The 27,112-nt window shown below is 27.8% G+C and overlaps 6 protein-coding genes across 16 annotated transcripts; 5 read left to right on the plus strand and 1 right to left on the minus strand.

The window, feature by feature from the left end:
• The first annotated feature begins 544 nt into the window (after positions 1–544).
• On the plus strand, positions 545–4,140 carry LOC141535245 (uncharacterized). 4 transcript variants are annotated; one of them, XM_074255099.1, is made up of 5 exons: positions 545–1,027; positions 1,106–2,260; positions 2,355–2,501; positions 3,261–3,544; positions 3,620–4,140. In XM_074255099.1, the coding sequence occupies exons 3-5, from the start codon at positions 2,452–2,454 to the stop codon at positions 3,790–3,792; spliced, it is 507 nt and encodes a 168-aa protein (XP_074111200.1). In that variant the 5' UTR covers positions 545–1,027; positions 1,106–2,260; positions 2,355–2,451; the 3' UTR covers positions 3,793–4,140. The 4 variants fall into 4 exon arrangements, with proteins under 4 accessions (XP_074111200.1, XP_074111197.1, XP_074111199.1 ...); XM_074255096.1 differs by having other exon boundaries at positions 546–1,027; positions 3,261–4,140; XM_074255098.1 differs by having other exon boundaries at positions 546–1,027; positions 1,106–2,256; positions 3,261–4,140.
• A 1,666-nt stretch (positions 4,141–5,806) lies between these two features.
• Positions 5,807–8,475, minus strand: LOC141535247 (PH and SEC7 domain-containing protein-like). 3 transcript variants are annotated; one of them, XM_074255105.1, is made up of 3 exons: positions 7,386–8,473; positions 6,942–7,135; positions 5,807–6,252 (listed from the first exon to the last, which is right to left on the minus strand). In XM_074255105.1, the coding sequence occupies exons 1-3, from the start codon at positions 7,400–7,402 to the stop codon at positions 6,125–6,127; spliced, it is 339 nt and encodes a 112-aa protein (XP_074111206.1). In that variant the 5' UTR covers positions 7,403–8,473; the 3' UTR covers positions 5,807–6,124. The 3 variants fall into 3 exon arrangements, with proteins under 3 accessions (XP_074111206.1, XP_074111204.1, XP_074111205.1); XM_074255103.1 differs by lacking the exon at positions 5,807–6,252 and having other exon boundaries at positions 6,634–7,135; positions 7,386–8,140; positions 8,251–8,475; XM_074255104.1 differs by lacking the exon at positions 5,807–6,252 and having other exon boundaries at positions 6,634–7,135; positions 7,386–8,140; positions 8,217–8,475.
• Positions 8,476–8,724: 249 nt separating this feature from the next.
• On the plus strand, positions 8,725–12,494 carry LOC141535244 (uncharacterized). The gene is made up of 6 exons (XM_074255095.1): positions 8,725–8,855; positions 8,942–9,293; positions 9,401–9,484; positions 10,266–10,399; positions 11,165–11,726; positions 11,812–12,494. Exons 2-6 carry the CDS (start codon positions 9,231–9,233, stop codon positions 12,103–12,105), a joined length of 1,137 nt encoding a protein of 378 aa, XP_074111196.1. The 5' UTR covers positions 8,725–8,855; positions 8,942–9,230; the 3' UTR covers positions 12,106–12,494.
• Positions 12,495–13,482: 988 nt separating this feature from the next.
• On the plus strand, positions 13,483–15,724 carry Cdk1 (Cyclin-dependent kinase 1). Its single transcript, XM_074254346.1, has 4 exons — positions 13,483–13,677; positions 14,239–14,534; positions 14,605–14,924; positions 15,184–15,724. The coding sequence occupies exons 1-4, from the start codon at positions 13,641–13,643 to the stop codon at positions 15,422–15,424; spliced, it is 894 nt and encodes a 297-aa protein (XP_074110447.1). The 5' UTR covers positions 13,483–13,640; the 3' UTR covers positions 15,425–15,724.
• Positions 15,725–18,099: 2,375 nt separating this feature from the next.
• LOC141534776 (apolipoprotein D) lies at positions 18,100–21,595 on the plus strand. The gene is made up of 5 exons (XM_074254347.1): positions 18,100–18,237; positions 18,715–18,834; positions 19,997–20,123; positions 20,679–20,774; positions 20,855–21,595. The coding sequence occupies exons 2-5, from the start codon at positions 18,715–18,717 to the stop codon at positions 21,340–21,342; spliced, it is 831 nt and encodes a 276-aa protein (XP_074110448.1). The 5' UTR covers positions 18,100–18,237; the 3' UTR covers positions 21,343–21,595.
• Positions 21,596–22,368: 773 nt separating this feature from the next.
• On the plus strand, positions 22,369–27,088 carry LOC141534170 (acidic phospholipase A2 PA4). 6 transcript variants are annotated; one of them, XM_074253339.1, is made up of 5 exons: positions 22,369–22,521; positions 24,345–24,599; positions 25,975–26,312; positions 26,371–26,542; positions 26,741–27,088. In XM_074253339.1, exons 2-4 carry the CDS (start codon positions 24,345–24,347, stop codon positions 26,507–26,509), a joined length of 732 nt encoding a protein of 243 aa, XP_074109440.1. In that variant the 5' UTR covers positions 22,369–22,521; the 3' UTR covers positions 26,510–26,542; positions 26,741–27,088. The 6 variants fall into 6 exon arrangements, with proteins under 6 accessions (XP_074109440.1, XP_074109444.1, XP_074109446.1 ...); XM_074253343.1 differs by having other exon boundaries at positions 25,981–26,312; XM_074253341.1 differs by lacking the exon at positions 22,369–22,521 and adding an exon at positions 23,831–23,984.
• The last annotated feature ends 24 nt before the right edge of the window (positions 27,089–27,112 follow it).

The raw sequence follows: 27,112 nt of genomic DNA on the forward strand, positions 1-27,112 counted from the left end.
CTTTAAAATGTTTATAAATTTGTAACTTACCAAGTAGTAATGGGCTCACTGTATATGGCCCCACTTGAATTTTTTTTTTTTATATTTTTAATTTTTTTCTATTTGAATTATTAGTTCTTCGTTAGTTCTTGATTGTTCGAACATTTAAATTGTTTGTTCGTCTTTTATTTATTTATAATTAATTAAACAAATTTCGATCCTTAAGTTGGCCCCCCTTACCTTATATTTCTACTTTTATTATTGAAATTAATATTTTCTTATTAATTATCATCTGTTCGACCTTTATTGACGTTTGTTCGATTATAAATTTGCAATAATTATTAATTATTCTATATTTTTAATTAGAAATTCGTAATCCTCTTGAGGCTGTGGTGCGCATGCGCACACGTTGTAATATATATCACCGTCTTAATAATATCTACGTGTGTCCATGTTGTGTACGTAAAAAATACTCTTTTTCAGACATCGTTAAACAATTACCAATTTAAAAGATTAATTTTTTTCTATAATGGAAGTATTTTAATTAAATTAGTTATTCTATTTTGTTCTCATTGTAAAATATAAACAACATTTTCTGTGTGATTTTAACACTACTCCAATTCCATAACACATTTTGCTAATCTGTTCGTAAGATTTTGGAATCAGAATTCAATGAACTGACATTGACAATATTTTCTATTTTTACAATTTACAAATTTCTACTGTAGAAATAAAAAAAATACTGATTTTTAAAAGTTGAAGTGTTAGGTCATATAACAAATCCAAAATCATCAAAAGTTGAATAAGTTTAATATTATCTAATTTAGTGATATATTTTGTAATTTAATATTAATGTATAAGATTATTAACCAGTTGAATAAATTTAATATTTTTAATTTTGTCATTATAGCATCATAGGTATGGATCTGATTAGTGAGTTACTACCCAACATCAATATCAGAACAATTCAAATAATGAATCGAAGGAGCCAAGTGAAACATTAACAACAAAAACAAAAACAAGGTTCTAAAAAATTTTAAATGAAAAAGTATAACCTCAACAATATCGTCATACATAAAACTAACAGTTAATTAAGAAAGTTTAATTTTTATCATTATTATTTCAGTTAAATAATTTTTAATATTCAATTTGGGTAAAATTCAAAATGACTTGTTGGAATGGTGCTTTACAGTCTTGGTTCGACACTGAACAAAATAACAACAATCATTTTAACCTTAACATCATACCTGTTAATTATTGGGCAACAAGTTCTCCATTCAGTCAACGGAAATCTACGACACAAATTCCTGAAAAATTTTGCTTCAACTACAGAGAATCTTATGCCCCACAGATACGAGATAAAGAGGAGCAGAATTACAGTGTACTATTCAATGACTATGTCATTTCAAAAGAATTATTAGATACTATGTTAGAAGAAAGTTATGGCAGTTCATGGCAGATAAATCGTTAGTCATCGATCCTCGATAAGCAAAATGGTGTTTACTTTTGATCGCGTGACGGTCGTCAACTATCATAAATGGTGACTTTTCAAAACTTTCCAGTGTCCAATGGCTAGCCTAAATGTATTTGTCAAAACCTAAGAGGAGAAGATCACCAAGTCAGCATTTCAACAAAATCAAGATCAACTAGATGCAGCTACTTACTATTTAACAATGAGAAAAGAACGACCGCGATGAATGCATACATAATTTATTTTTTAACGATTTCACGGATAATCATTGACGGTACGCATACGTATTTTTTGGTAAACAGACGTTAATATTGTTAAAATATGTTTTACCAAATTTAACGAGATACAGTTGACAATGATTTTATCGAGACTTCACGAAGATGATATAGTTGCTTCAAACTTTAAACAGCTGCTGTTCAAAGGGATTTTATGTTGTGAAGATAATAAAACAATTACTGATCAAACTCATATGCATTCAGATCCATTTTTAAGAAGCGTTGAAGAAACATTGAAGACAGTAGCCATTGGCATACGAAGGCAGTGAACTGAGTCTTTTGTACAATCTTACCTGACCCCGAGCACACAATTTGTTGATTCATACTTGGATGGTGAGCATGGGTATTTCAAAGGTTAAAAATTCAGTAAACTTTTGCGATGAGTGAGCCCTACGATGGATTAGGGCTGCTCAGCCATAAACTGTTTTGAGCCAACTATTAAAGAAGGTAGGGAACTTGAATTCAAGTGAAATGATGACAAGCCTTGTCGAAGATGCCAAGTCCATGTACGAGTATTCGAAAGAAGTAATAGTAAGTAAGTTCAAAAGAAATAATTATTATTTTATTTGTTTGCTTTATTAATTGTAATGAGTTTCTATATTAAATTCAAAACTTGATGCTGCTATAAGGAAACGAAAGAAACAATGACAATGGAAATAGGACTGGAGCCAGTGAAAAAAAAATCTGAAGAGGAGATTCATATATATTGTTCAATATGATAAATTAATGCAATTTTTTATTAATTTTACGATAAATGTCGTCAAAATGGGCAAAAGGTTAGTATTTTTTCAATATTTTTTTCTTTTTAAAAATTTATTTTAGATGTGCGATTTTCGATGTTGATGCAAGCAAAAATTATCGTGGATTTTTTTATATCTATTAAATGTCAAATTAATCTATTCTTGAGTACATATGTTCCTTAGATTATTGGCATTATGATTCATCATTGTTTATGTTTTGTTTACACAACTAGACGCGGTACGTCATTATATTCGAAAACCCTGCTATAACCTTAAACGACCAATAACAAACCGAATAAAAAGTTTACCGAAATTAAGAACTAACTTTTTAGAAAAGGATAAAGAGGAATTCCTTTGATAACAATAAAATTAAATTGATGTTTATTATGAATTTATCATAACATACGTCGATATAGCAGTAATTGATTCTCTCATGAAAAAATTTTACCAATTCTTAATTTTGCAATTAAAAAAAAAATAAATTTTACCAAAATTGTTATAAATAGCATATTTACGACGAAAGTTTTTCATTCTAAAACGAACTACTAATTATTAATAATATTTTATTAATTATTATTAATAATAGTTTATGGATATATTTAGTATACATGTAGTTTTTACTCTTAAACAAATGACTAACGCGACCGCTATATTATTATATCTACGTATTGTTTTACACTCATGTAGTGTAAGTACTAATAAACGAAACTTAATGTGAAAGGTTAATTATTATTACATTTAATTTTTTTTATCTTGTAATTTTACTTATTACTCATTCTGTTTCTTTTTTTACAGAAATAATTCGAAAAATATGCCACCAACATCAGTTGTATCAGTTGAGTTAGCTGTTAACGTAATAAAAAAATACATTTCTCACTTTGTAAATGGACTACCACCGTGGAATTCTGATGTCTGGAAGCTAATTCAGAAAGATTCTGAACTCAAAGGAAAATGGACTCTTGGTAGTGTTAGAACTAATATCCGAGAAGATAGAAGGAATATTTTGACTGAAGCTAGAAGACAATGTGGTATTTTAGACCCTAACTCTACTAAAAAATCAAATAAATTGGATCAAAATGGTAAAATCTCTAACATTTCATATAATACTAATGAGGATGAAGATAGTGCTGATGATGCTGTTAATGATATGTCAGGTTTAGATTCTGAAGAGGATGATGTTGATGAGCAAGAACCTTTTACTGTCGAACTTTCTAGAGAGCTTTGGAATGAAATTAAAAATCAGGAACCTTTGGTTTATAAAGGTCGCAAGTATATTGGATTTAAACCAAGAGTGTGGACAAACAAAATATCATTCGCTTTTTTTTAAGCAGTGTCATCTAAAATGTGCTTTTGTCTTTAAACGAGGTCGAATAACTGAGAATGGTAGAAATTATGCGACAATGAATGGACATTGTAAGGCTAAAAACTGTAAGAATCGAGTAAGAGGAGTTATTAAAGATTGTCCTGGCGACGTTGGACCTGTATACATCAAAATGTTCTGTCGTGACACCAGATTTGTTAAACATGATGACGTTAAAAGGCCGCTAAATGGAACAGAACGTTCACAGGTGCAAGAAGAATTGACGAAAATTGGTGCTTCTGCTTGGAGAAAAAAGAAAGCCCAAGAAACTTTGGATCCAGGTGATACTGGTTCACCATTCGTTTATAATGCAAATACACTGCATCAAGCTAAAAAAGAAGTCTGTGATAAAGAGCTTAATATAAATCCACAAGACAAAAGAGATATGATTTCATCCATTCGCAAAATGAATGTTGATCCAACTTACGTTCACTCAATTTTAGCGATTGGTGACTCGCCTTTTTATGTATTTTACGCTACACCAACACAGTTCCAAGCATATGATGAATATCAGCGTACACACCGGAAATATTCATCTATATGCGTTGATGCAACTGGTGGTGTTGTAAAAAGGTTAGTTGATTCTAGTGGTGAGAAAACTGGTTATATTTTTTTGTACGAAATTGTCATTAATTTTGATGGTACTTCAGTAGCTATACATCAAATGTTGTCTGAGACGCATGACGTGAATTTTATCACTTTTTTGGCTCCGACATTCCATGTCGACTTTGTAAACTCGGAAAACAAACACGTCAGAACGTGCTCAAGCAGTATCTATATATCGAATTAGACATTCGTGGATGTACCACTGAAAAGTCTGGACGTAAAGGCAAATTAAGAGATTTTCCTGTTAGAATCTGCTTGAATAATCAAAATGACGATGGAATTTCATGTAATTTATGTTTCCGGTAAGTTGAAAATACTTCATTTTGTTCTCGAGATGATATATATGTAAAAGTAATTTTAAAAATTAACCACTCCTCAATATTTATTTTTAGATTATCTGGAATTGCAGCTTATGACACTGGTCATTACTTAGCATACTGTAGGAAATTATCGGGCACTTGGACAAAGTTTAATGACCTAAAATCTAAACCTGAATTTGTAAGTCCTGGTTTTGAGTTAGAACCTCACGGAGCTTTTTATGTTTTGGAAGAGGAAGTGATAATATAATTTGTACTCTAAAAAAAAACCAAGTTACATGTTTTTATTTGATATAATTTACTAAAAATGATAAAGAGCACTACTACTTTTATGTAAAATTAAGATTATGTCATAATGTGCCATGCAATTTTAACTAAGTACCTTTATGTTAATAACTTAAAGAAAATTTTTAAAAATTCTAAACGTAACAAAATTTTATTTAATGTTTTTGTGGAGTATTTAATTATTTTATTTATAAGACAAGTAATAAAAATTATTTATTTATTATAAATATAATAATGTAATACGTTCTTCTTCTGTATTTTAAGTGGATTACCTTTTGTCTTTTCCAGTTGCGTATATGAACATTACACTTAGGAATAACATTTTTAGTAATAGCGCTTGTCTGAACCTAGATGCAATTGAAAATATGAAACTATACCACTTTTCTACACCTGGTGACTTTATTTTGGCTGCTGATTAAATCTCCTTTGAGATATTGATGTAATTCAATCTGTTTTGCTCCACACTGCTATCACCTCCTCCGCCTCTCCGTCTTTGACTAGTTTTTCAATTTTAAGTATATTTCCATATAGTTTATTTATTGGTTTACCTCAATTTACTGTCTGTATCAATAGCTAGTCGACACTTACTTTCACTTTATTACCTCACGGCTTCTGAATATGTACTCTATCAGTTTATTGTTTGCTTTAAGCTGTAAGTCTTAGAACTTAATTAACTAAAAAAATTAATTTGTAAATGACTGAGAATAAAAAGTGGTTCGAAGTCTAATAAATTATAAAGATAGCAATAATAAAAATAATGTAGAAAGCATTGCTTCATTCTTATTCGTTATTCACCACTATTATTCTTTATTTATACATTTGAATCATTTTAATATAATTATTAAATAATTTTCCGTAATAGTAAAAGGTATATTAAATAACTGAGCAGTTAAGATAGAATTCCATTTTTCAGAGGATATTTTTTTATCGCTCAGAAGAGATAAATTACTTCCAAGTCTGTTTCAAGTAAGACAATAATGGATTTTAGTAATAACTTTACTCAATAATTTAAATAACAAAATAATCGTCCTGTTTATGATAAATAAGTTATAATGCAATTATTTTTCTTTCCATTATCGTCATAGCAGCGTTTACGCATATCCTTTCTTAAATTTCGTGGCACCAGAAACATTTGGCACGTCTAGGAATGGATTTCCGGAAGTTGATGTCGCAGGTCCATCGACTGACTGTTTAACTTGAGATGCTGATTCATCTTCGTCTTAATTCCAAATTAATTTAATAAAACGTATTAGTTTGTAAATATAATTTTTTTTTATCCTGAAATTGGCTGATGTTAAACAATTTTTATTTTTTTTTTAATTAAAATGTAGTGAAAGAAAAATAAAAATCTGTACTCGCAAAAAATTAAAGAAATCACGGGTAGAATTTCTTACAAACTTTTTTTTTACGTAATTTATCATTTTAAAAAACTTCCAAAAATTATATCAAAAATAAGTATCGGCTAAATTGAAGATTATTTTTTTATAATTAAAAAATGGAAAATATTGTTTAAAAATAATTTTAATGTATATATATATATATATATATATATATATATATATATATATATATATATATATATATTATCCTTCCTGCCGAAATATTTTTTTCAGAAGCAAGAGTATTAATAAATAAATATAAAAGTGACATGTATTCATGTTTTCTTTGTGAATTCGTTATGTTTGAATGAATATTATCATCATTATTAAAACATTTTAGAAGATTTAATTAATAAATAAATAATAGAAAGGAATTAAGTGTGAGTTATTCCCTTAGTAGAATTTTCATTATTGTTCTGTGTATGAGGAAGAAATCTACTTCCGTTTCGGCTGCCAAATGGAGTTTTTTTTATTGAGTTTGTTGAGAACATGAAAAATGAATTAATTATTACAACGTAATATGAATTACTTTGGGAATTAAAAGAGCCAGGATTACAGTCTATGCATCTTTTTGAAAAAAATACAAGCACTCTTTTTCTCTCCTGAGTCTCGCTAGTTGACAAGAATTGCGCGAGAAACTTTCTGAGAGCTACATCCAGCATGTCTCGTTCAAAATTGAAGTACTTCAGGTACTCTTCAACGACACCTCTGGAGAAGTTGTTGCTGGAAACAAAATAGATTATCAATTTCAATTTAAAATAAATTAATAACCAGAAAAAATTATTTAATTTAATTATTAAAATAAAAATAATCATTTTTTTTATTGCTATTATAATTATCGGATAAGTATTTTTTGCGGAGATGTGAAAGCATGTTTTGACCTGAAACCAGCAGGTGATTAAGAAAAAGAATGCAGAGTTCCGAGTTGAAGTAACACAAAAGAATCCTGAGGACAAGGACAGCAGGAAAATACCTGATAACCAACAGCATTTGTAGGACTCACGCTGGAAAGTGGGCGGTCGTTATTTTCCCTGAAGCTTCTGTGACGATTTTGTCGTAGGCTTCCTGCAGAATTACTGTTGCTGTTGTTACCATTATTATTACTATTCCCATTACTATTGCTATTACTATTATTTCATGAAAGAGAGTCCTTGTCAGGGCCTTTGACTTGTATCACTATGTGATGATCACTTGTCTCTTGGCTGTACACGGTTTTAAGTCGCTTTTGGGACGGTTCACTTACGAGAATTGTCGGGTCACTGTCACTCGAATCACTCACCATCATAGTATTTCGCGCACTAAGTATATCCATTGTCTTTTTGTTATTGTAGTCGAGGTTGGACATATTACTGATAGCTTCCGACTGCGAGATCCAGAATTCGAGGACATTACCGAGGTCGGCGACGCTGGTGACAAAGACCGCTGAGGGCTGGTGTCTTCAATAGACGAAGAATTGCTGCCCATCGACGACGAAGACGACTGGGAAGTATCGTTCTGGCAGCATGAGGTGCGTTCTAACGCTGAAGGTAAGTTAACAAGGGCGTTATCGCCCATCATTGTTGGGACTAGTAGGCACCGAGTTGTGATGATGGTTGTGGCGGTGATGGCAGTGGATGTAGTGATTGTTGTACCTCAACGAGTCCACTTTCTTCTGTTACATTGGCAGTAATCCTGAGCTCTGTTGTGTGTGCGATAAGTTAAGTATCAAGTCGCCGGTCATCATGTATGCTTCGAACGTTAAAGTCAAGTTAATAGAATTAGTTTGTAAAATAATAAAACGAATTTCAGAAATTAATATAGCCACCTCGGTGTGTTCTTGTGCTTAGTGAATTTCTTACCAGACACAGACTCCCACTGGGCAAACTCCTCTTTTTTGGAGCTCTCGGCTGGCGGAAGAAGTAGTGTTAAAATCACACAGAAAATGTTGTTAATATTTTACAATGAGAACAAAATAGAATAACTAATTTAATTAAAATACTTCCATTATAGAAAAAAATTAATCTTTTAAATTGGTAATTGTTTAATGATGTCTGAAAAAGAGTATTTTTTTACGTACACAACATGGACACACGTAGATATTATTATGACGGTGATATATATTACAACGTGTGCGCATGCGCACCACAGCCTCAAGAGGATTACGAATTTCTAATTAAAAATATAGAATAATTAATAATTATTGCAAATTTATAATCGAACAAACGTCAATAAAGGTCGAACAGATGATAATTAATAAGAAAATATTAATTTCAATAATAAAAGTAGAAATATAAGGTAAGGGGGGCCAACTTAAGGATCGAAATTTGTTTAATTAATTATAAATAAATAAAAGACGAACAAACAATTTAAATGTTCGAACAATCAAGAACTAACGAAGAACTAATAATTCAAATAGAAAAAAATTAAAAAAAAATTCAAGTGGGGCCATATACAGTGAGCCGTAGTAATGATATATTAATAGCAATTTTTGATAATAATTCACCTTAAATGTATTGTTGAGTATTTAACTAAATATTTGATTCATTTCAGTTCGTGAGATTTTGGATATTACTGAAAAAATCCTGAAGCAAATTCTCTTGAACTTTTAATACGTGGGTTATAAGTATAATAAGTATGCTTTTTGAAAATTTCATCAAACTGCTATAGGTCGATAAATAATTAGACAGAGTATTGTGAGAGAGCTAAGGCAAGTCGTGTAAACTTGAAAACAACTTACACATATGATGCTTTGAACTTGAACATAGATATTCGTTTAGATTCACATTTAATTATAAGAATAAAGTAAAGAAATCTACAGTTATAGTTTTTTAATCGCACAATGGATTCTTTGGCTAATTATTGCAGTGATGGAGAAAATAGTAACAATTCAGGTGACGCTCAAGTAAGTTGGTTTTATTTGGTTGAGTATTCATAGTTGTGTATTCATCAACTGTAAATAAAAGTAATATTTTTTGCAGAGTTCTAATTTGTTATTAAAAATTATTTCAGATATCAAATGAAAAAAAGTGTAGTACTCGCGAGAAGAAATCCAGCGATGTCAATTACGATCCAGTTCAAATGGATATGAGTGAGGTATAAAAAAATGCATGTTATAGAATTAATTAATGACTTAGTTTTAAAATAGATGTACGATAGTAAAATTTTAGGATATTTGCAATTATTGCATAGCATAGGTAATAAACAGGGTTCTGTGTTTAAATTCATACGAGGTTATGTTTAGAATTCTTGTTTACTATATAATTTCAGTATTTAATTGATAAACTTATTGAAAATCATGAAAATTTATCGGTACTTATATTTATAAAACATGACCTCGTGGTAATCAATATAAGATTTTAACGAACTTAGCTAGAATATTAGTTACACAAATGTATATTAAATAAGTGGGAATGGTGTCATTTCGTGAAAGAATATTAACACGTAGCTCTGTTGACAATACATGATACAATATCTCCACACCTCGGCAAGGTCAATGCTGTACAAGAGTACCGAGTCTACCCCCAAGTCTCTTAATGAAGACATAGGTGAGTAGTGGAAATCTGCCAAAAGGTAAAAAAGTGTGAAAGATCGATAGGAATTAAAACAAAAACTAGTTTATTTGGAAAAGCTTTAGTATCTTTGTTAGTTATGAAAAAATAAAATAATTAAATGAAATTATTCTGTTAATTTTTAAATAAGTCAACAAAATATATGTATTTGGGAAATATTGACTAACAAATGTAAATGTGTTCCTTCATATAAATCCAGTTAAAAATAATCGACAACTTGGTTTTGGGTTATTTTAATTTACAAATATTTTATTTTTTATTAAATTTATTTGAACATTTTTTAATTATTTATTTTTTTTACTTAGGAAAGTAACAACAATAATTCCTCGGATGATTCGGAAAGTGATAACAGAACTCGTAGTCCGATATTGAATCACCAGACGTTGAGTGCTGTAAAGTCAGATTCTACACGTTCTCATCGCTCTCCCTCAGACCAGAGGTATGCTGGTTTGGTTTTCTCTCAATTATAATAAAAGCGTTATGAAGCGTTTTTTTTTTTTTTATTTTATAATTGATATTACGCGTCAAAAATGAATATAAGATTAATTATTCAATAAAATTTGATTTATAGCCTTAAAATTTTCAAAAGTTTTAAATTCGCTGTCAGTATTATATTTTTTAATCATCAAAATATAATTAAAAAATATACTACCTAATACTATTTTAGTAGTAACATTCAAACGTTTAATAGTAGTGTTCTGATTATACGATTTCAAAAGCAAAAATCATTTAATTTTTAATTTTCAGTAATTTTTCTAATTAAAAAAAAAAAAAAAAGTCGTATGAATTCATCGTAAGTTTTTCGAAAATTCCACAAAACAAAACTAATTAAATTTTAATTAAAAAATGAACTATAATTTAATTATAGTATATTTCGTAATTCACAATTTAAAGTATTATAAATAGTAAGACATATTTAATTTATGTGTTAAATTATAATTGTTAACACATTTATTTAATATAAAATTTAATGATATTTAAGTATACAAATAAACAGTATTGAGATTCATGGATACATTTTAATTCTTTTAATTGCATTTAAATATCTGTGAATTACAATCTATAATTAACATCAAAACAAATAAATATGCGACTCATTCTTAAATTGTCATGATTATTTGCAAACAAATAGTAATCGTTCCATGAGTCGATTAATAATACGAATCTGTGTGGTATACCCCTGCAGAACGTAATCATTTTACAGACGTGCTGATCATGACCGTTACAAATCAAGCTCTCAAGGGGATCTCAAGCGAAGCAATAGTAAAAATTATCGTATACCAAGCTCAGAAGAGAGATGTCACCGATCGTCAAGTGATAAAAAACATCGTGATTCAGATTATAAAGATTTCAAAAAATCTCGAGATGATGATAAAAGACATCACGATGAAGATCGTAGAAGAGATAAATACAGGCGATCTAAATACAGAGATCGGGACCAAAGGCATTCTAGAAGTGACCGGACAAAAGACCGTTATCGGGACGAACGTTCATCATATCAAAAAGACAAAGACCGTGCGAGGTCTCGATCAAGATCAAAAGATCGTTCTTCATTACCTTCCCGGTCATTGAATTATCGCGAAGAAAAAGGAAGAAGTAAATTAGCACAATTAGAGAAACTTGGCATAGAATTAAAAACTCCTGAATGTACAGCAAGTAATCCAAATACTCATAATGAACAAAGTTTCTACAATCCTTTAACAACTGCAACTCAGGGAAAATATGCAGAACAAATTCAAAAAAGGAAACTTTTGTGGGCTAATAAGGTAAGATTTTTGTTTAATTTATTTTTTATATTACTTTTATTTAATCTACCATTGTTGCTGATTCATTGAAATTTTCAATATATAGTCAAAGCAAGAAGAAGGTAAAGCTACCCCGGCAGTAAGTTCAAATACATGGATGGGAACGACATTTACTCATGATCAAGATGGAAAGCTTTCAGCTAAATTTAAAAGATTAATGGGTATAAAAAATGAAGCACTCATCGCGCCAACGCCGGGACAAAAGCCAGAGATTCTAAAGAAACAGGAAGAAATGTTCAATAACATGGAACAACAATATGAAGTAGCTCGTGCAACAACACATACTCAACGAGGGGTTGGACTCGGTTATGCTAGTAGCGGTTATCAATTTCCTAGATAGTTTGCTTTATTTTTTCCTCAGTTTTTGCAGTTTTTTCATATTTCCAAACTAAGTGAGAAAGCATACTTATTTCCAATTAATATAGTAAAAATTAAGTAATTTTCGATTTTTTTATCATTTTAATGGAAATATGATGTGTTTATAAATTATTTAATTGATAAAATTATCAACTCTTTATAGAGTTAAGAGTATTTCTATTGTTGTAATAGTGAAGGACGTCTATCTGAGTAGAGAATTTCACATAAAATTATCTGAAAGTTATTTTTTCCAACACGAGTTATTTAACTTATAATGAACTCGTTGATGATTCTTTGTTAACTTAAGTTAACAAGTTTGTTAAGTTAATAAAACTTGGGTTTTTTGTGAAACTATTGCCAATAATAATTTCAACATTTGTTTTTCTTGTGTGTAAGAATTCATTTTTATTAATGTAATAAATAAATAATAAATAATCTATTGTATTTATTGTTTCCACAGTGATTCTATTCTAAAAATTATACCTCACATTTATTGAAATATAAAAATAATAAACAATATAATTTTACATTAAAAATATAGTAAAGTAATTGAAAAAAATTTTTTTTTTGAAAAATTAAAATAAAATTTTTAGAGTAAATTTAACATTGTTTGCCAATTTTGTTTTAATGTTATTAACTAATTCCTTTTCTTAATTTAGAAATTGCTATTGCTATTGAATTCAAGCCACTGAGGTGATAAAATAATTTTTCAAATATTTGAATAATCCTGTAAGAAACTGAACTTCCATTTTTAACAAGTAAATTTATTTAAATAATATAACACTGAAGTTGATAGATATTAAATTTTTTTATAATTTTATAGCAATTAAATATAATGCTGAAGTTAGCCGTCAGCTTTCAATTTTAAAAATTTTAATAACAAACCGATTACAATAAAAAAATACTTCTAAAAATTTTAACTTGTAATTTTCATTCATTTTCACATGTTGAAGTTTTAATTAAATTATTTTTATAATAATTGCATTGTTATATTTTAAAATAATTTTCAACGTCTGTCAACTTCAGTGTCAATTAAATTATTAAAAAAATTTAATTAAAAAGTTTCACATGTGAAAATTAATAAAAATTACAAGTGAAAATTTTTAGAAGCATTTTTTTATTGTAATTAATTTGTTAAAAATTTTTTCAAAATAACAGCTGACCGCTAACTTCAGTATCGTTAAATAATTTAATACTTCGATCGTATTTTTTAAAATTTAGCGCTTTTAATTTTAGTTATTGAAAATAACCCACAGGGTGCGCAAAATCTGTTGTTTTCATCAAAACCTTTGTGATTGGTTATAAGAAGATCCTTACAACATGGCTGCACGTATTTTAAATTGAGCGTGCTAACGTCCTTGGTGAAACCGGTGAGACAAGAAAGCATACGGATAACGACAGCTGCAAGTTTGTGATAGCTATTGAACGTAGTAAACTCTATAAAAATATAAAGCGTCAACATTTTTTTAGTATTTATTGAAGTTGTGGCCTTTTTAGGCCTTTTTTATAATATTAATAATGGATAATTACTTGAAAATTGAAAAAATTGGTGAAGGTGAGGATTTTTTGCCATTAATTTATACATGATATCATAAATTTTAGTTTCCACGCTTTGTGACCTTTATACAATTGAATTGATGTTTATAATCTTATAATTTAGATTTTATTTTATTTTACTCAAGAGAAGCTGTTTTGTTTTTTTTATTAGATCTATTAATATTTTCTCTTTTATTTAATACATTCATTCAAACATCAACAACATTGACATTTTTATTGATCGAGGTTGGATTTTCATCAATCAAAGATCCAATGCACTTGTTTTATAATTTATTTGATAAATATAATTTGTACATTGTAGTCTAAATTGTATGATTTTAATTAATTAACATGAAAATTTTTATGAATTTTTAAATTTTACTATTATCAGCATCAATAATTATGTAGCTTGAGCATTTTTTTTAAGTACTTAGTTTACAAAAAGAAATTTTTGATATTCTACTATTTAATAGAACAAATAATTATTCATAAAAGACGCATATTGAAAATTTCAAGTATTTCTAAACTCGATTTTAAGATTTTTTTTTTTTTTTAATTACAAATATTTATTGTTCAACAGGTACTTATGGCGTTGTTTACAAAGGTAAACATAAAAAGACTGGGGAAATAGTAGCAATGAAAAAAATTCGTCTGGAGAGTGACGATGAAGGAATTCCATCAACAGCAATCAGAGAAATATCATTGTTGAAAGAATTAAAACACCCAAATATTGTTGGCTTGCTCGATGTACTTATGGAAGAATCCAGGCTTTATCTCATTTTCGAATACCTTACAATGGATTTAAAGAAATATATGGATACTTTAGGAAGTGGAAAGCTCATGGATCCTGTCATGGTCAAATCTTATCTTCACCAGGTAAATAAATAAATATATTTATAATTCCCGGGTGTTCAATTAATATTCCAATAAATTTCTTTTATTATAGATCACAACAGCAATATTATTTTGTCATACTCGTCGAGTTTTACATCGTGATTTAAAGCCTCAAAATTTACTCATTGATAATAAAGGAGGAATCAAAGTTGCTGATTTTGGATTGGGAAGAGCTTTTGGAATACCTGTACGTGTTTACACCCATGAAGTAGTCACTCTATGGTATAGAGCTCCAGAAATTCTTCTTGGAACTACTAGGTACACATGTGCCATTGATGTTTGGAGTATCGGATGTATATTTGCTGAAATGTCAACGAAGAAGCCATTGTTCCAAGGAGACAGTGAAATAGATCAACTTTTCCGAATTTTCCGGTAAGAATTATTTATTTTTAGTTGGCCCATTGATCAAATAAATCAACACAATCCATAATTATTTTTAAATGTAATTTCGACATCAATTTAGCACTGATAGACTGTTATCAAATATAAAATAGAAATGCTGAATTTGAGATTTAAAAAAACAATTTTTTAGCCACGAAGTAGATGTGGTTTAAATATAAAATTTAAAACATTTATTTTATTGAAATATGAACTTTTCTAATTAGCCTCTTAATAATATTCAATTTTTTAGTGTTTTGAAAACCCCAACAGAAGAAAACTGGCCTGGAGTTACTCAGCTTTCTGATTACAAAGCAACTTTTCCTAATTGGACATCTAACAACTTGGCTAATCATGTATCAACCCTTGATGAACAAGGCTTAAATTTACTTCAAGCAATGTTAATATATAATCCAGAACGTAGAATTTCAGCGCGTTCTATATTACAACATCCTTATTTCGATGGTTTCGATTCCAAAAAATCTTGTGTATAATTTAGAGTACAATTATAAGTTTTTAGATTTAGAATTCTTATGCATATATATATATTTTTGTCTTTAATATGTTAATTTATTATAATAAGGTATTTTTAATGTTCGATAATCGGAAATCCTTTGTTTATTCATTAGTTCCATTTAATAATCATTTAATCCATTGAATTAGCTCAATTTTAATGAATGGATTGTATGTCATTTTTTTGACAAAATGAATACAGACGAATTTTCCTTTTTTTTTTTTACTTTTTTTTATCTATGAATCGGTTAAAATAGTTGTCACTATATCATATTGAAAATTAACTCGTTAATATTATACTTATTTTTATAAATAAATTATTTTTAATTACAGTATTAATAATGTTAATTATTATTTATATCCAGTTATTGGAATCAATTACAATTTACATTCACTGTAAGTACGTCGTTGGCATCGCAGTTTATACGACCACTACCAGCGCCTCCGGCATAAGAAATGACGGTGGCTAATTTGAATAAAACGATGAAAACAAATCAGTTGGTGTGATATTGTTACCAACACAGTCATTGAATTGTTTCGTAGTAATTAATACCATATTGATGAATAACAATAACCAAGTGATTTATTTTTCTGTTGATTTCTTCTTGATATTATTAGGGGGTAGCTTCTTCTTTTCACATTTTTTTTTCATGGTTGTTGTCTTTGTTTTGGCCCCCATTGTTGATATTGCTGCTGCTACTTGTTTTTGCTTATTTTCATTATTTAATACTAGTCTTTCCCGATTATTTCTAATTGATGATTGTACTCTTTTATTTGTACTAATTAAATTCATTTTTTAGCCGAATTTAAGTCTCGATCGATAGACATTTTACTTTATTTTACACGCCCCATAAATTTGTACCCAGTACCATGAATTATAGTTACAGGTTTTGGTTTTTTCTAAATGCATTTGTCAACCATATTTTTAACTGATTTTTTCACTGTTTTCCGTTGCTTTTTGCATTGTATAACATTAAAAACTTCTCTTGTTATTGCAGTTATTTCTTTTTACACGCTTTTTATTCTCCTGGGGTTGAACTTTTTCTTTGGTGTGGTCCTGTAGCTCTTAAGCATGATTTTTTCTTAGCTTCTAAATTTTTTTTATTTTTATGTGGTTTATTACGAGCTCGTTTTTATGGCTCTCATGAAATTTATTATTTTTTCCTCGTTGCCTTTCTTTCCTTTTATTTTCTTTTTGTTCCTATGTTTAAGCCAATGATTCATATTCAGTTAGTATTATTTCTCTAATAAATCTATGTAAATCTTTTGGAGTTTTAACACATTTGTCGTGTTTACTACGTTTCAATATTGGACGATATTCGTACGGTTTTTGCATAAAATTCATGCATTTTAATCGGTGTCGTGTGCAATCTATAGATTTAGATGAAATTTTAAAGAAAGGTCAATAATCACTATCACTTATTTTTTCTTTCCTTTCTTTGTTCTCACGTAATAATCTCTTTTCATCAAGTGAGTCTTAAGACAATTTATTTCGAATCTCACTGCGTTTATGTTCCGAGATGTAATAGAATATTCTGTTTCAAAGTAATGCCTTGTAACAATCAGTAACATGAACATTTTCATATCCTGCAAAAGCTGTAATATTACCCGAATCACCACCCATAATATGACTTACATCTTTTTTTACTGTAGTAGCAATGAAAAATTCCCGTTTTTAAACTACAACTCCTATGGATTCTAAAATTGGTATAGAAATCTTCTATTATTATTTTTACCGTATACCTGGTATCCGGGTGCCATAAGGGCGTACCAAAAAATTTTTTTTCGGAAAACAACGTATTTTTACATTAAATGCATCGAAATGATCAATAATTTTTTAAATTACATAGAGAATTTGTCACAAATTTCAAATTCCAAAAAATTTTGATCAAAGTTAATTTCAAATTTGAAAAAAAAACTTTTTCATAATTTCATAGAATAATCACATAGATAAAAGAAACATGCCAATTCGATGGAATTTGGAATCTGTGGAAGTCATATAATACTCTAATTAAATTTGAAGTCTATAGATCTAAAAATGCAATTTTATAAAGCACTCAGTGGAGTGGGCGAATAACAGCTAGTTAATATATATATAAGTATATATAATATAATCGCATCCTTGTTATCAGGGTAGCACCTATAATTCTTAATCGATCTTTATAAAATTTAGAGTATTAATTCGATAGGTGATTACCTTGGATGAGCTTAAATGTGGACTAAGTCAGTGAATTAGTTTATAATGGTAGACATTTAAAATTTTAAAACCATTAAAGTTCAAAATACTTAAATTATATAGTAAAATAAAATGGTTATTAACTAATAAGTGGAATTACGCATTGAATATATTTAGTCTTTGTTAACTGTTTGATAATTTCTCAGAAAAGAATCATAGATGCTTTTTTTTCGCTAAATTTATGTATTAAAATACAATAATATTATAAAGATACTAAGAATGTCTTTTGTTCACATGGAAATTTTTTTTTAAACTTGACTTGCTCTATTTTAGAAAAATCGATTTAATTTGTTGAAAGTAAGGAAAAAAAAGTAATGTTGCGTACATTGGGTAAAGATTAGATAAGAATTATCTTCGGTCCAGGGAACTGGGAAATTTGAAGACGTTACTGATAAAATTATCCTGATTCGTCATCCGTGAGTCAAGTATTAATATCTGGAAAAGGGGGACTTAATTGAAGAAAGGGAAGGGAAAGAATGATATATAAATGAAATAACAGTGTTCTTTCAGTGTTGATTTGAAATTTAACTTGTTGATTACGCACGCTTACCCATCAAAGTAAGTATTTTGAATAATACTCCTTCCATAAAATAATTTAATCTTATTTAATATACAAAAAAATATTGTTTATATTTAAGCATAAAACAAATAAATAATACATGTTTAAAATACTTTTATAGTAATAAAACAAAACTTTTCTGAGACCTCTTCTGAAGCTCATGAGATGAGAAAGTTTTGCATATAAATTTTTCCATAGAAAATTTAATCCCTCTGAAATTTACGAACTCATTACATTAAATATAATTCATTTTCATGAACTATTTTGCATAGTTCAAATAACCTACTTCATTTCCTGGCTTATGTTGTTTTAATTTAATCAAATTAATATGTAACATTGAAAGATTCGTAAACAAAAGTTATGTTCAAGGTCAAAATCGGTAAAAAAATATTGAAACTAGTTTGCGTACACAAAAACTGTTTATTTCTATATTATCATTTCATTAATTTATTTTTGTTTATTCTGTTTGTTTTTAGATGAAAGAAATCACTGTTGCACTTCTTGCGATAAGTTTTTTAGCATTGACAAATGCTCACACTTATCACATGGGAGAATGCCCTGTTGTACAACCAGTGACTGATTTCCAGATGAGTAGAGTAAGTATATATTTCATTCATTTATATTTGAGTGGTATTTTTATTGGCTCTAAAATTTATGAGAATTAATTTAGAAGATATTTGATCATTTTAAGAATTTTTTTTACAGATAAATTATAGTTAAAAAAAATTAGAAAAAAAGGGACATTTAGAAAGTTTAATAAATTAAAAATGCAATTTTTTGAAAATAATTTTTCAGAACAAATTTTTTTGTTAAATAAAATTAAAAAATAGTCAAGTGACAGCTAAGTTTAATGTCATCTAAATTTTGTTTAATTTTAAAAGGTTTAAAATATGAAAATAATTCAATTGCATGTTCATCAATCAGAATTTGTGTTTAAAAATACTTTTACTTTTCGCTTAAAAGTTTTAAACTACATAAGATTTAGATAACTATCGTTTTCCTGAAAATTTAAGATTTTAAATTTGACACCAATTAACACTAATAGATTTTAAAAAATATTCAAGTACTTAAAAAATTAAAAAGAAAAAAGTATTTTTTCAAAATAACTTTTTAATTTTTTGATCAAATTTTTGAGTTAAAAAAATTGCAACAACCGTCACAAATCACGGTCAAATGAGTTCGTTTACTCAAAAGATATCCTTATCGAAATATATTCGAATAAAAGTTTTTTTTTTTTAATAATTTATACGACTAAAAAACTACGTTGAATAGTTTAGGCGTCGTCAAAAAACATAAATTTGTTTGTTAGATATTTGAGATTGAATAATTTTTTTTCCTAATTTGTCAAAAAAAAAAATTTGAAACGAGAAATATTTTTACATTTTTTTCTAATATTTGATAAGAGTCATATAAATTCTTATCTGTTTTCTCTTTATCTAATATGTTTTGAAAAACCAAAAAAAAAAAAAATTTTTTTTTGTAATATGAAAATAAACAAAACTTTTTATATTATTATTATTTTTCAAATCATCTTTAATAAATCGCAATTGTCAACTTTTAATTAAATAATCAACAGTCTAAAAATAAAAACTTTTGTATTTTAAATAGTCGATTTACATATGAATAATTTTATTCAATTCATACTAAAATAATTATTATGTATACATAATAGAAGTCGTTTAGTATTTTGATACATATTTTTATTATATGTAATAGCTAACAGATGTTAAATCTATTGTTACTCATTTGTGTCAACAGTTTTTGGGATATTGGTACGTCATTCAAAAAACTTCAACTGGTAGTAAATGCGTTGGATACAATTACACACGTGGCGATGAACCTGGACAATACATAATTTCTCAAGAATCAAATCATCCAGTATTGGGTAAATATTTTTAAAAACTTTATACATAATATCTAAAAAATTATTCGCATCCATCAATTAGATATGCAGTACATAGTATAAAATAAATAAAAACGCAAATAATTAAGCGTAATTGTCAGACTAGAAACAATAGCTTCGGACGTTGTTCAATATTGTTTTTAATTATTTATTTTTTTATAAAAATTTTTCTTACAGTAACATAAACAATAAAAATGAAATATTAAAAAAGTATAAAAAGAAAAGAAAATTATTTTAATTAATTTGACTTCGAGCTTTAAAACAAACATATCAGAAAAAAAAAAACAATTTTCTTTGTCACTTATACTCTTTTAATTTTAAATTTATTCAACGTATTATATATTTCTAAAGAACAAATTATATTTTATGATATTTTACCCAACAAGAATAATAAAGAACAATTGATAAAATTTGTTTCTTTAAAAATACATAAGTACATACAGACATATCAGATAAAGTATTTGATTTGATCCTACATCATAATGATGCATTGACGAGATGAATTGATAATAAAGTGAGATATATTGTATTATTCAGGCCTTACTCCTCTGAAACATGAGTATCGTTATACTGGTGAATTAAATGTACCAGAACCAAGTACGCCAGCACTGATGCAGGTTCGCTTCCCACTGAGTAAGTTATTTTTTCTCAGAAATAATTTTTGATAAAAAATCGAACGCTGGAATTAAACATAAATATTTTAATTTTCATAGGTGTAGCTGGAAGTGCTTCCCACGTTATTTTTGCAACAGATTATGATAACTATGCTGGTATCTTTACTTGTCAAAGACTTGGATTTGCACACCGTCGGAGTGCTACAATTTTATCGCGTTCAAAAGAACTTGATAAAACGAAAGTTGATGCTATACGAACTAAGTTAAGCAGTTACGGTGTTGATCCTTATGATTTGAGTATTGTACCCCAGAGTGGGTGCAATGTTGGTCAAGATCCCGTTAAAATTGACATTAATCCAGATACTTTTAGTTCTGAAAACGTCGGTAAAATTTTCCGCAAAGCTGGGGATAAAATAAAAACTGGTTTTGAATGGGTTGTGAACGCGGGAAATAACGTTTACCATAAAATCACCGGTAGTGAGTCAAATAATTCTGGTAAAGATAATATAAAAGACCAGCAACCTGGGACTGTCAGACCTATTAGTCATCCAAAAATTGAAACCAATGAAGTAGAATGGATTCCTTAAGTAAATTAGTATATTTTATACTTCGACTGATTACTACTGATACACTTAGCTATTTTTAATAATATTCCATAAAATTTACAGCATTTATTCAGCGTTAATACAAAACAACACATAATTATTTTTCTATTTACTCTGACAGTTTTTGTGATATTGATTTATATTCATTATGTAATGTAGATAGTTTTGTAAAAATATAAATCATAGATTAAAAAATGATTATGTTAATAAAAAATTTTATTAAACAAAAACTAAATATTGTATATCTATTCGACCTTAAATTTAAATCGGCAAAATTAATATAAAAAAGAGTGTGATATTTCTTTATTATGTCTAATACTTTTAACATGCTGTTAAGTAGTTAAAATGTATGTCCACTTGTCTTTTTTTCTTTCTACAAGGACTCATAATGAATGTCGTTTGGTGTTAAAAGTTCCGAAAATCCTACTTCTATCACTTTTGTTACTGTTCATAAAATTATGAAATCAACACTTTCGGTAAAAAAAAAAAAAAATCTGGAATTTGTGACAGCAAATTCTCAAGGAATAATCCTTTGAAAAAATCAGTATTCAAAAGTTGACGGCTCAGAAAGTCTGAGATTTATCATATTCTCCGAAGGAAGATCGAGGTACCGCTGACTTTTATTAAAATTTTAGTATTTATTTTTAATTAACATAAATTGTCAATAACTTCGCATATCATTAACTATTAACAGTCATTAAATGTTTATACTTGACAGTTAACTTACAGCTAAATTCGATATTATTGCAATAATTGTGTTTAAATTTATTTTATTTCTTTTCGATGAATTCATGTCTTACACTATAAATTTTTTTAATTTTCTTCGTTTTTCTCTTATTATTATTTTTTCTCGTATTATTCATAATAACAATTTGTAAAATATTAAATTATTTATAGTTCTTTTTACTAATATTTCTTTTGTAGACAACAATTACTGCGGTCTATACTCACACTTTTACTCTCGTACATGTTGATACAATATTAGCGTTCACAGTTGCAATCAAATGATCAGTCGGTTAGTAACTGTTGAAGAGTCAAACTATTTTTGAATTAATAAAATCGAATTTGTCAGTTATTTATGAGGAATTGTTTCATGAGAAATAGAAAAAAAATATCAATCTTTTGACAATTTAATAAATAATATTATATTCATTATCAAAGGTACGTGTAAAACATTTTTAATTAACTTATAAATATTATTTTTATTTTAATACATTTCAAAAAGTAAAAAGTGATAATTTTGATAATCCATAATTATATAAAATTTAGTTTTAAAGATTTTGAAATGAATAAAAAATTTCAATTAATTTAATATAATTTATAGAATCAAATTTATCTATTTATTTCTTCTTTAGAATTTTTACTTTATTTAAGGGTAGTTTTAATCTACTAAAACATTTACACATTATAACAATGAAATCGTCTCAAACTGTCTCAAATCGTCTCAAAAAAGTCATGCAATCTCGATCAGATAATGAAAAAACAAAATTCTGGTTTTATTATTTGGTCCCGCGAATCCAGTATTTCGCCACTTTTTGTTTTATCTTTCAATCGTGTGACTTTCAGCGTCTCGTACAATAAATTGTTGAGCAACGTTTGCATTCCTTAATAATTTCAAGTATTATTTGTTAGAAAAAATAATATAAATATCCTTGTCATAAATATTTATTTACATTTTAATCATAAAATTATTTACAATAACTAATTTTAACTGTTTTTAAATTAGTTTTGGTCTATGGAAACTATTTTGCGATTCTGTAATTTCAAAATAGATTTAAAAAAATTGTTCTACTCTCTATTAATTATTTATTGAGAATATTTTAGTGAAAAATTGAAAAATAAGTTAGAAAATATTTATAAAAAATAATGAGACTGAAATTAGCAGACACTTGACAATTTTTTAATTTTTCTTGAAAAATAAACTAGGCATAGAAAGTTATTTATAAAAATGTCATTTATAATTTTTCAGAGCTTCTAAAAATGAAATTTTTAAATAAAATTTTCTTGCTATAATTTGTTTGTTAAAAAATTCTAAAAATTATCAGATGTCTTTCAACTTCAGTGTCATAAAAAATAACATCAATTAATAGAATAATAGAAATTCAATCTCTCCCATTCTACCTAAAGTACAAATTAGTTTAATGAGTATTTGATAAGGTTGATGAGTAATATATTGCATTACACACGTGCATAGTATACCTTTTATAATTTTTAGTGATTCATTGATAAAATACTATTCGTTTTAATATTTTTAAGGATAAATAAAAATAAATTGAAGGGCAAATCGATTAAATAAAAAAATATATAGTTTTCCATCTTTCGAACAATATAATCCGAAAAAAAGCAATTTAAAATGCACAATGAGTGTAGGTATATGAACTTTTATAAATACGATGACCTTCAGTAAGTATTAAGAATTTCCTAGTTTTTTTTTTTATTTTTTTTTCTTATCATTTTATATTTAAACGAAATTCAGTAGATTGCACCTGGCAGTACGAATTCTGTCTTTTGCAAAGATAGATGAATATATTTGTTGATAAACAAAGTGGTATAAAATCCAGTTAGAATCAAGTTACAAACATTGTTTGATCAATAAAATATTTGTTTGTGAAAATATACAACAGGTGTGTGATTCTTTCTGAAAGACAATCCTTCTGTGATTGATAATTAAAATTAATTATACTTAATGAGAATTATATCAGAAATATTTAATTAATAATACTTATTGTAAAAGTCTTTTTAAAAGGTTGTTAACATAAATTATAAATTGTAAATCATAAAAATAATATTATATCTATAAATTAACTACCAGTGACTTTTATTACTATATTTATGAGTGACGACAATGATTCACTTAAACGAAAGAGTAAAATCATAATAGATAAAGTAGATAAGTGTAGAAGTTATTTAAGTAGACTTATTGAAGTTTCAATTTATATATTTATATCCTTATTCTGATGTTACAAATTTATGATATATTACAGATGCATTTGATTGTTCTATTGATTTTACCGATTCTTCGGTCAACGGAAGTATTAGCAAGTGTCCTAGTTGCTGATAATACTATGTCGAAGATGGTAGAATTAAATTCCGGCGCACCTTTTTGCGAGCTGTATCACGACCGCGGAGTTATTCAAAAGATGATTCTTGGTGCGGACCCGAAGAAAGTTCGCCAAATGTCAAGTAATTTAGTTGCTGACCTCGAAGAAACTTGTAAAGAATCAAGGAAAAAGGGAAAAGTAAGACTTATGGTTGAAGGATATATCATAATAAAAAATTTGAAAAACAATTGACCCTGAAGGTCATCCTTGAAATTTTCCCTCATGTTGACGCTTAACACGCTCAAAAATTTTTGAGTTCCTCAACAATCTGAAAATTGTTTCTAATCAATATTTTTTTGAGATTTTTAAACGGTAATATCTTTTGAAAACGGCATTCGATTTTTATTTGCTTGGCAGCATTCGACGCAATTTTTTTAACACAAAAACTTTTACGAGATCTTCAGTTAATTGATTGAAGACTTTGAAAGATATTTTTAAAAAATTGCAGTAAAAATTTTTTTTGGTTTTTATTTTCGAATATCTTTTAATCGGCTCGACCGATTGACTTCAAGATATCATCAGATTTGTTATAAATATATACTTCGACAAATTTTTCTTTATAAACATACACATATTCACTCCCACACACACGCGCGCGCCCTTACATCCAGCCGGGAACAGTCGGAATAGCTTTTTAGGACCATAGTATGTGGAGATTTGATGAAAACTCGAATTCTCAAAATCGAACCGAAATCAATAACTTCTTTCTGCTATTAAAATAATTGGTTTTCAAAGAGAGAAATTAAAAACAAAGCGGTTCGTACTTTGAAAAAAAAAAAAAAAAAAAAAAACAAATCGTTAAGGAGTTACATGGATCTCACGGTTTCAAAAAATCGATTTTTTTATATTTTATTAAATTCTACAACATCTCTAGAATATTGTCCTAAAGTTTCAAATTGATCCGAATAATAGTTTCTCAGAACTTTAAACGCGTTTTTCTCAAAATTATATTTTCAAAAACGGTACCGACGATTCCTCGAGAACTACTCAACCGATTTTGATGAAATTTTAGACAGGTCTTTGAGACATAATTTACAAGGTCTTGAAAGGAAAATTTTTTTTTTCAATTACAACTATTTAAAAAAAAAATTTTCATTTTTTTTTCTTCCGTTCAAGACTTAGTTTGAAGTCTTAACTAGAGCACATATTTTTTGTTTACCTCCGGCTCGCCGGAAATGACGTCCCATTAGCAGAGTTTTTAATTTTTTTTTTTTTCAAAATTTCAGTAAACCCTTATTAAACATGAATCTTCAAGATTGTAATAAGTTTGAATAAAATATTTCATTTTTTCTATTAAAAAAAAAATTGTTGAAAATAGACCATTTTTTCCCGGAGGAAACCCATGTAACCCCTTAATACAACAATTAAAATTAATAATTATTAAATTTTAGTTTTCTTTGATTGTAATTTAAACTCTGAATACATCGACAGCTGGATAGTAGCTGTGTTTTATTATATTTTTTAACTTAATTAGTAATAGATTAATATGTTAATTAATTAATTAATAATTTAGAATCAGCCTGCGGGCGGTGGCATAATTTATCCAGGCACTAAATGGTGTGGACCAGGTACTTTGGCAACTTCTTACAATGACTTAGGTCATCACGCGGCTGAAGATGCTTGCTGCAGAGAACATGATCATTGTCCAGTAGTGATAAATCCCAATCAATGTTTGAATAGTATTTGCAACAATGCGCCATTCACTCGGTCTCACTGTGATTGCGATGCTAAATTCCGACGATGCCTTCAAAATTTAAACACTGAAGTAGCTAATACACTCGGTGCGCTCTTTTTCAATGTCATACAAGTCACTTGTTTTAAAGAAAGACGTCCGTGTTCTGAATGGCAAAGGTAAGACGTACTACGATTATTCACAATGTTATTAATGAGTCAATGTTTTTTTAAATAGTTATTACAGACAAGCGTTCCAGTGGGCGAAATCTCCAAAATACTGGCCAATATATGCTCGACGATGGCGACATCAACCAAAACCATTATTCAATACAATATTCAATTTTTTCGTTAAGACTATCAGTACTATTAAATGAATAAATATTTCATCATTCCACGATTTTAAATGGGTTCATATACTAATTTTTTTTTTTTTTTATATTTTTTCAATGGGATATCTTGTTAACGAAGGTGGTGGAATTAATGCATGAGTTTTTAATTAGGTGACAATGGTTACACGACTACAAAATAATTACATAATAATTACTAAATGAACGATAACTAAATAATTTCACCTCAATAATACATCAACTTTTCTTTTATTACAGAGTTGGTTATGGAGAAGTTGAATCTGCAAAGATTTGCGCACAATACCATTTCCGGCCAAGTGAAAAATATGTTCCATTGATGCCTTTGAATGTTTGAATCAACCAAAAATCATTTGCAAATATTTTATTTCTGATTAGACTTTTTAAATGACACGTCTAATTTAAGCAAAGAAAGATAAGAGAAAAAACAAAAAGATACGAATGAAAAAATAGACTATGGTACTGTCAAACATACTGTATTTTGTTCCTTCAATTTTATTTAAAAGAAAATAAATTGCGTTGTTGATCACCAACTAAAAAAATTTATGTTTAAGATCATACTTTACGAAAAATAAATCTTTTAATGAACTTTTGAAGTATACTTTTTTATCG

This window comes from Cotesia typhae, unplaced genomic scaffold (genome assembly GCF_013202065.1).
Source record: "Cotesia typhae breed Kobodo isofemale line unplaced genomic scaffold, CoteBio_Ctyphae scaffold_13, whole genome shotgun sequence".
Lineage (NCBI taxonomy): Eukaryota > Metazoa > Arthropoda > Insecta > Hymenoptera > Braconidae > Cotesia > Cotesia typhae.

Excerpts from the sequence above, each read along its gene's own strand:
- LOC141535245 (XM_074255096.1), top strand. The coding sequence starts at position 2,452 with ATGCAATTTTTTATTAATTTTACGATAAATGTCGTCAAAATGGGCAAA. Across the intron at positions 2,502-3,260 it reads GTCGTCAAAATGGGCAAAAG|AAATAATTCGAAAAATATGC; the intron begins GTTAGTATTTTT and ends CTTTTTTTACAG.
- LOC141535244 (XM_074255095.1), top strand. The coding sequence starts at position 9,231 with ATGGATTCTTTGGCTAATTATTGCAGTGATGGAGAAAATAGTAACAAT. Across the intron at positions 9,485-10,265 it reads TTCAAATGGATATGAGTGAG|GAAAGTAACAACAATAATTC; the intron begins GTATAAAAAAAT and ends TTTTTTACTTAG. Across the intron at positions 11,727-11,811 it reads AACTTTTGTGGGCTAATAAG|TCAAAGCAAGAAGAAGGTAA; the intron begins GTAAGATTTTTG and ends TTCAATATATAG.
- Cdk1 (XM_074254346.1), top strand. The coding sequence starts at position 13,641 with ATGGATAATTACTTGAAAATTGAAAAAATTGGTGAAG. Across the intron at positions 14,535-14,604 it reads TCAAATCTTATCTTCACCAG|ATCACAACAGCAATATTATT; the intron begins GTAAATAAATAA and ends CTTTTATTATAG. Across the intron at positions 14,925-15,183 it reads CAACTTTTCCGAATTTTCCG|TGTTTTGAAAACCCCAACAG; the intron begins GTAAGAATTATT and ends TCAATTTTTTAG.
- LOC141534776 (XM_074254347.1), top strand. The coding sequence starts at position 18,715 with ATGAAAGAAATCACTGTTGCACTTCTTGCGATAAGTTTTTTAGCATTG. Across the intron at positions 18,835-19,996 it reads CTGATTTCCAGATGAGTAGA|TTTTTGGGATATTGGTACGT; the intron begins GTAAGTATATAT and ends TTGTGTCAACAG. Across the intron at positions 20,124-20,678 it reads ATCAAATCATCCAGTATTGG|GCCTTACTCCTCTGAAACAT; the intron begins GTAAATATTTTT and ends TGTATTATTCAG.
- LOC141534170 (XM_074253339.1), top strand. The coding sequence starts at position 24,345 with ATGCATTTGATTGTTCTATTGATTTTACCGATTCTTCGGTCAACGGAA. Across the intron at positions 24,600-25,974 it reads AATCAAGGAAAAAGGGAAAA|AATCAGCCTGCGGGCGGTGG; the intron begins GTAAGACTTATG and ends TTAATAATTTAG. Across the intron at positions 26,313-26,370 it reads CCGTGTTCTGAATGGCAAAG|TTATTACAGACAAGCGTTCC; the intron begins GTAAGACGTACT and ends TTTTTTAAATAG.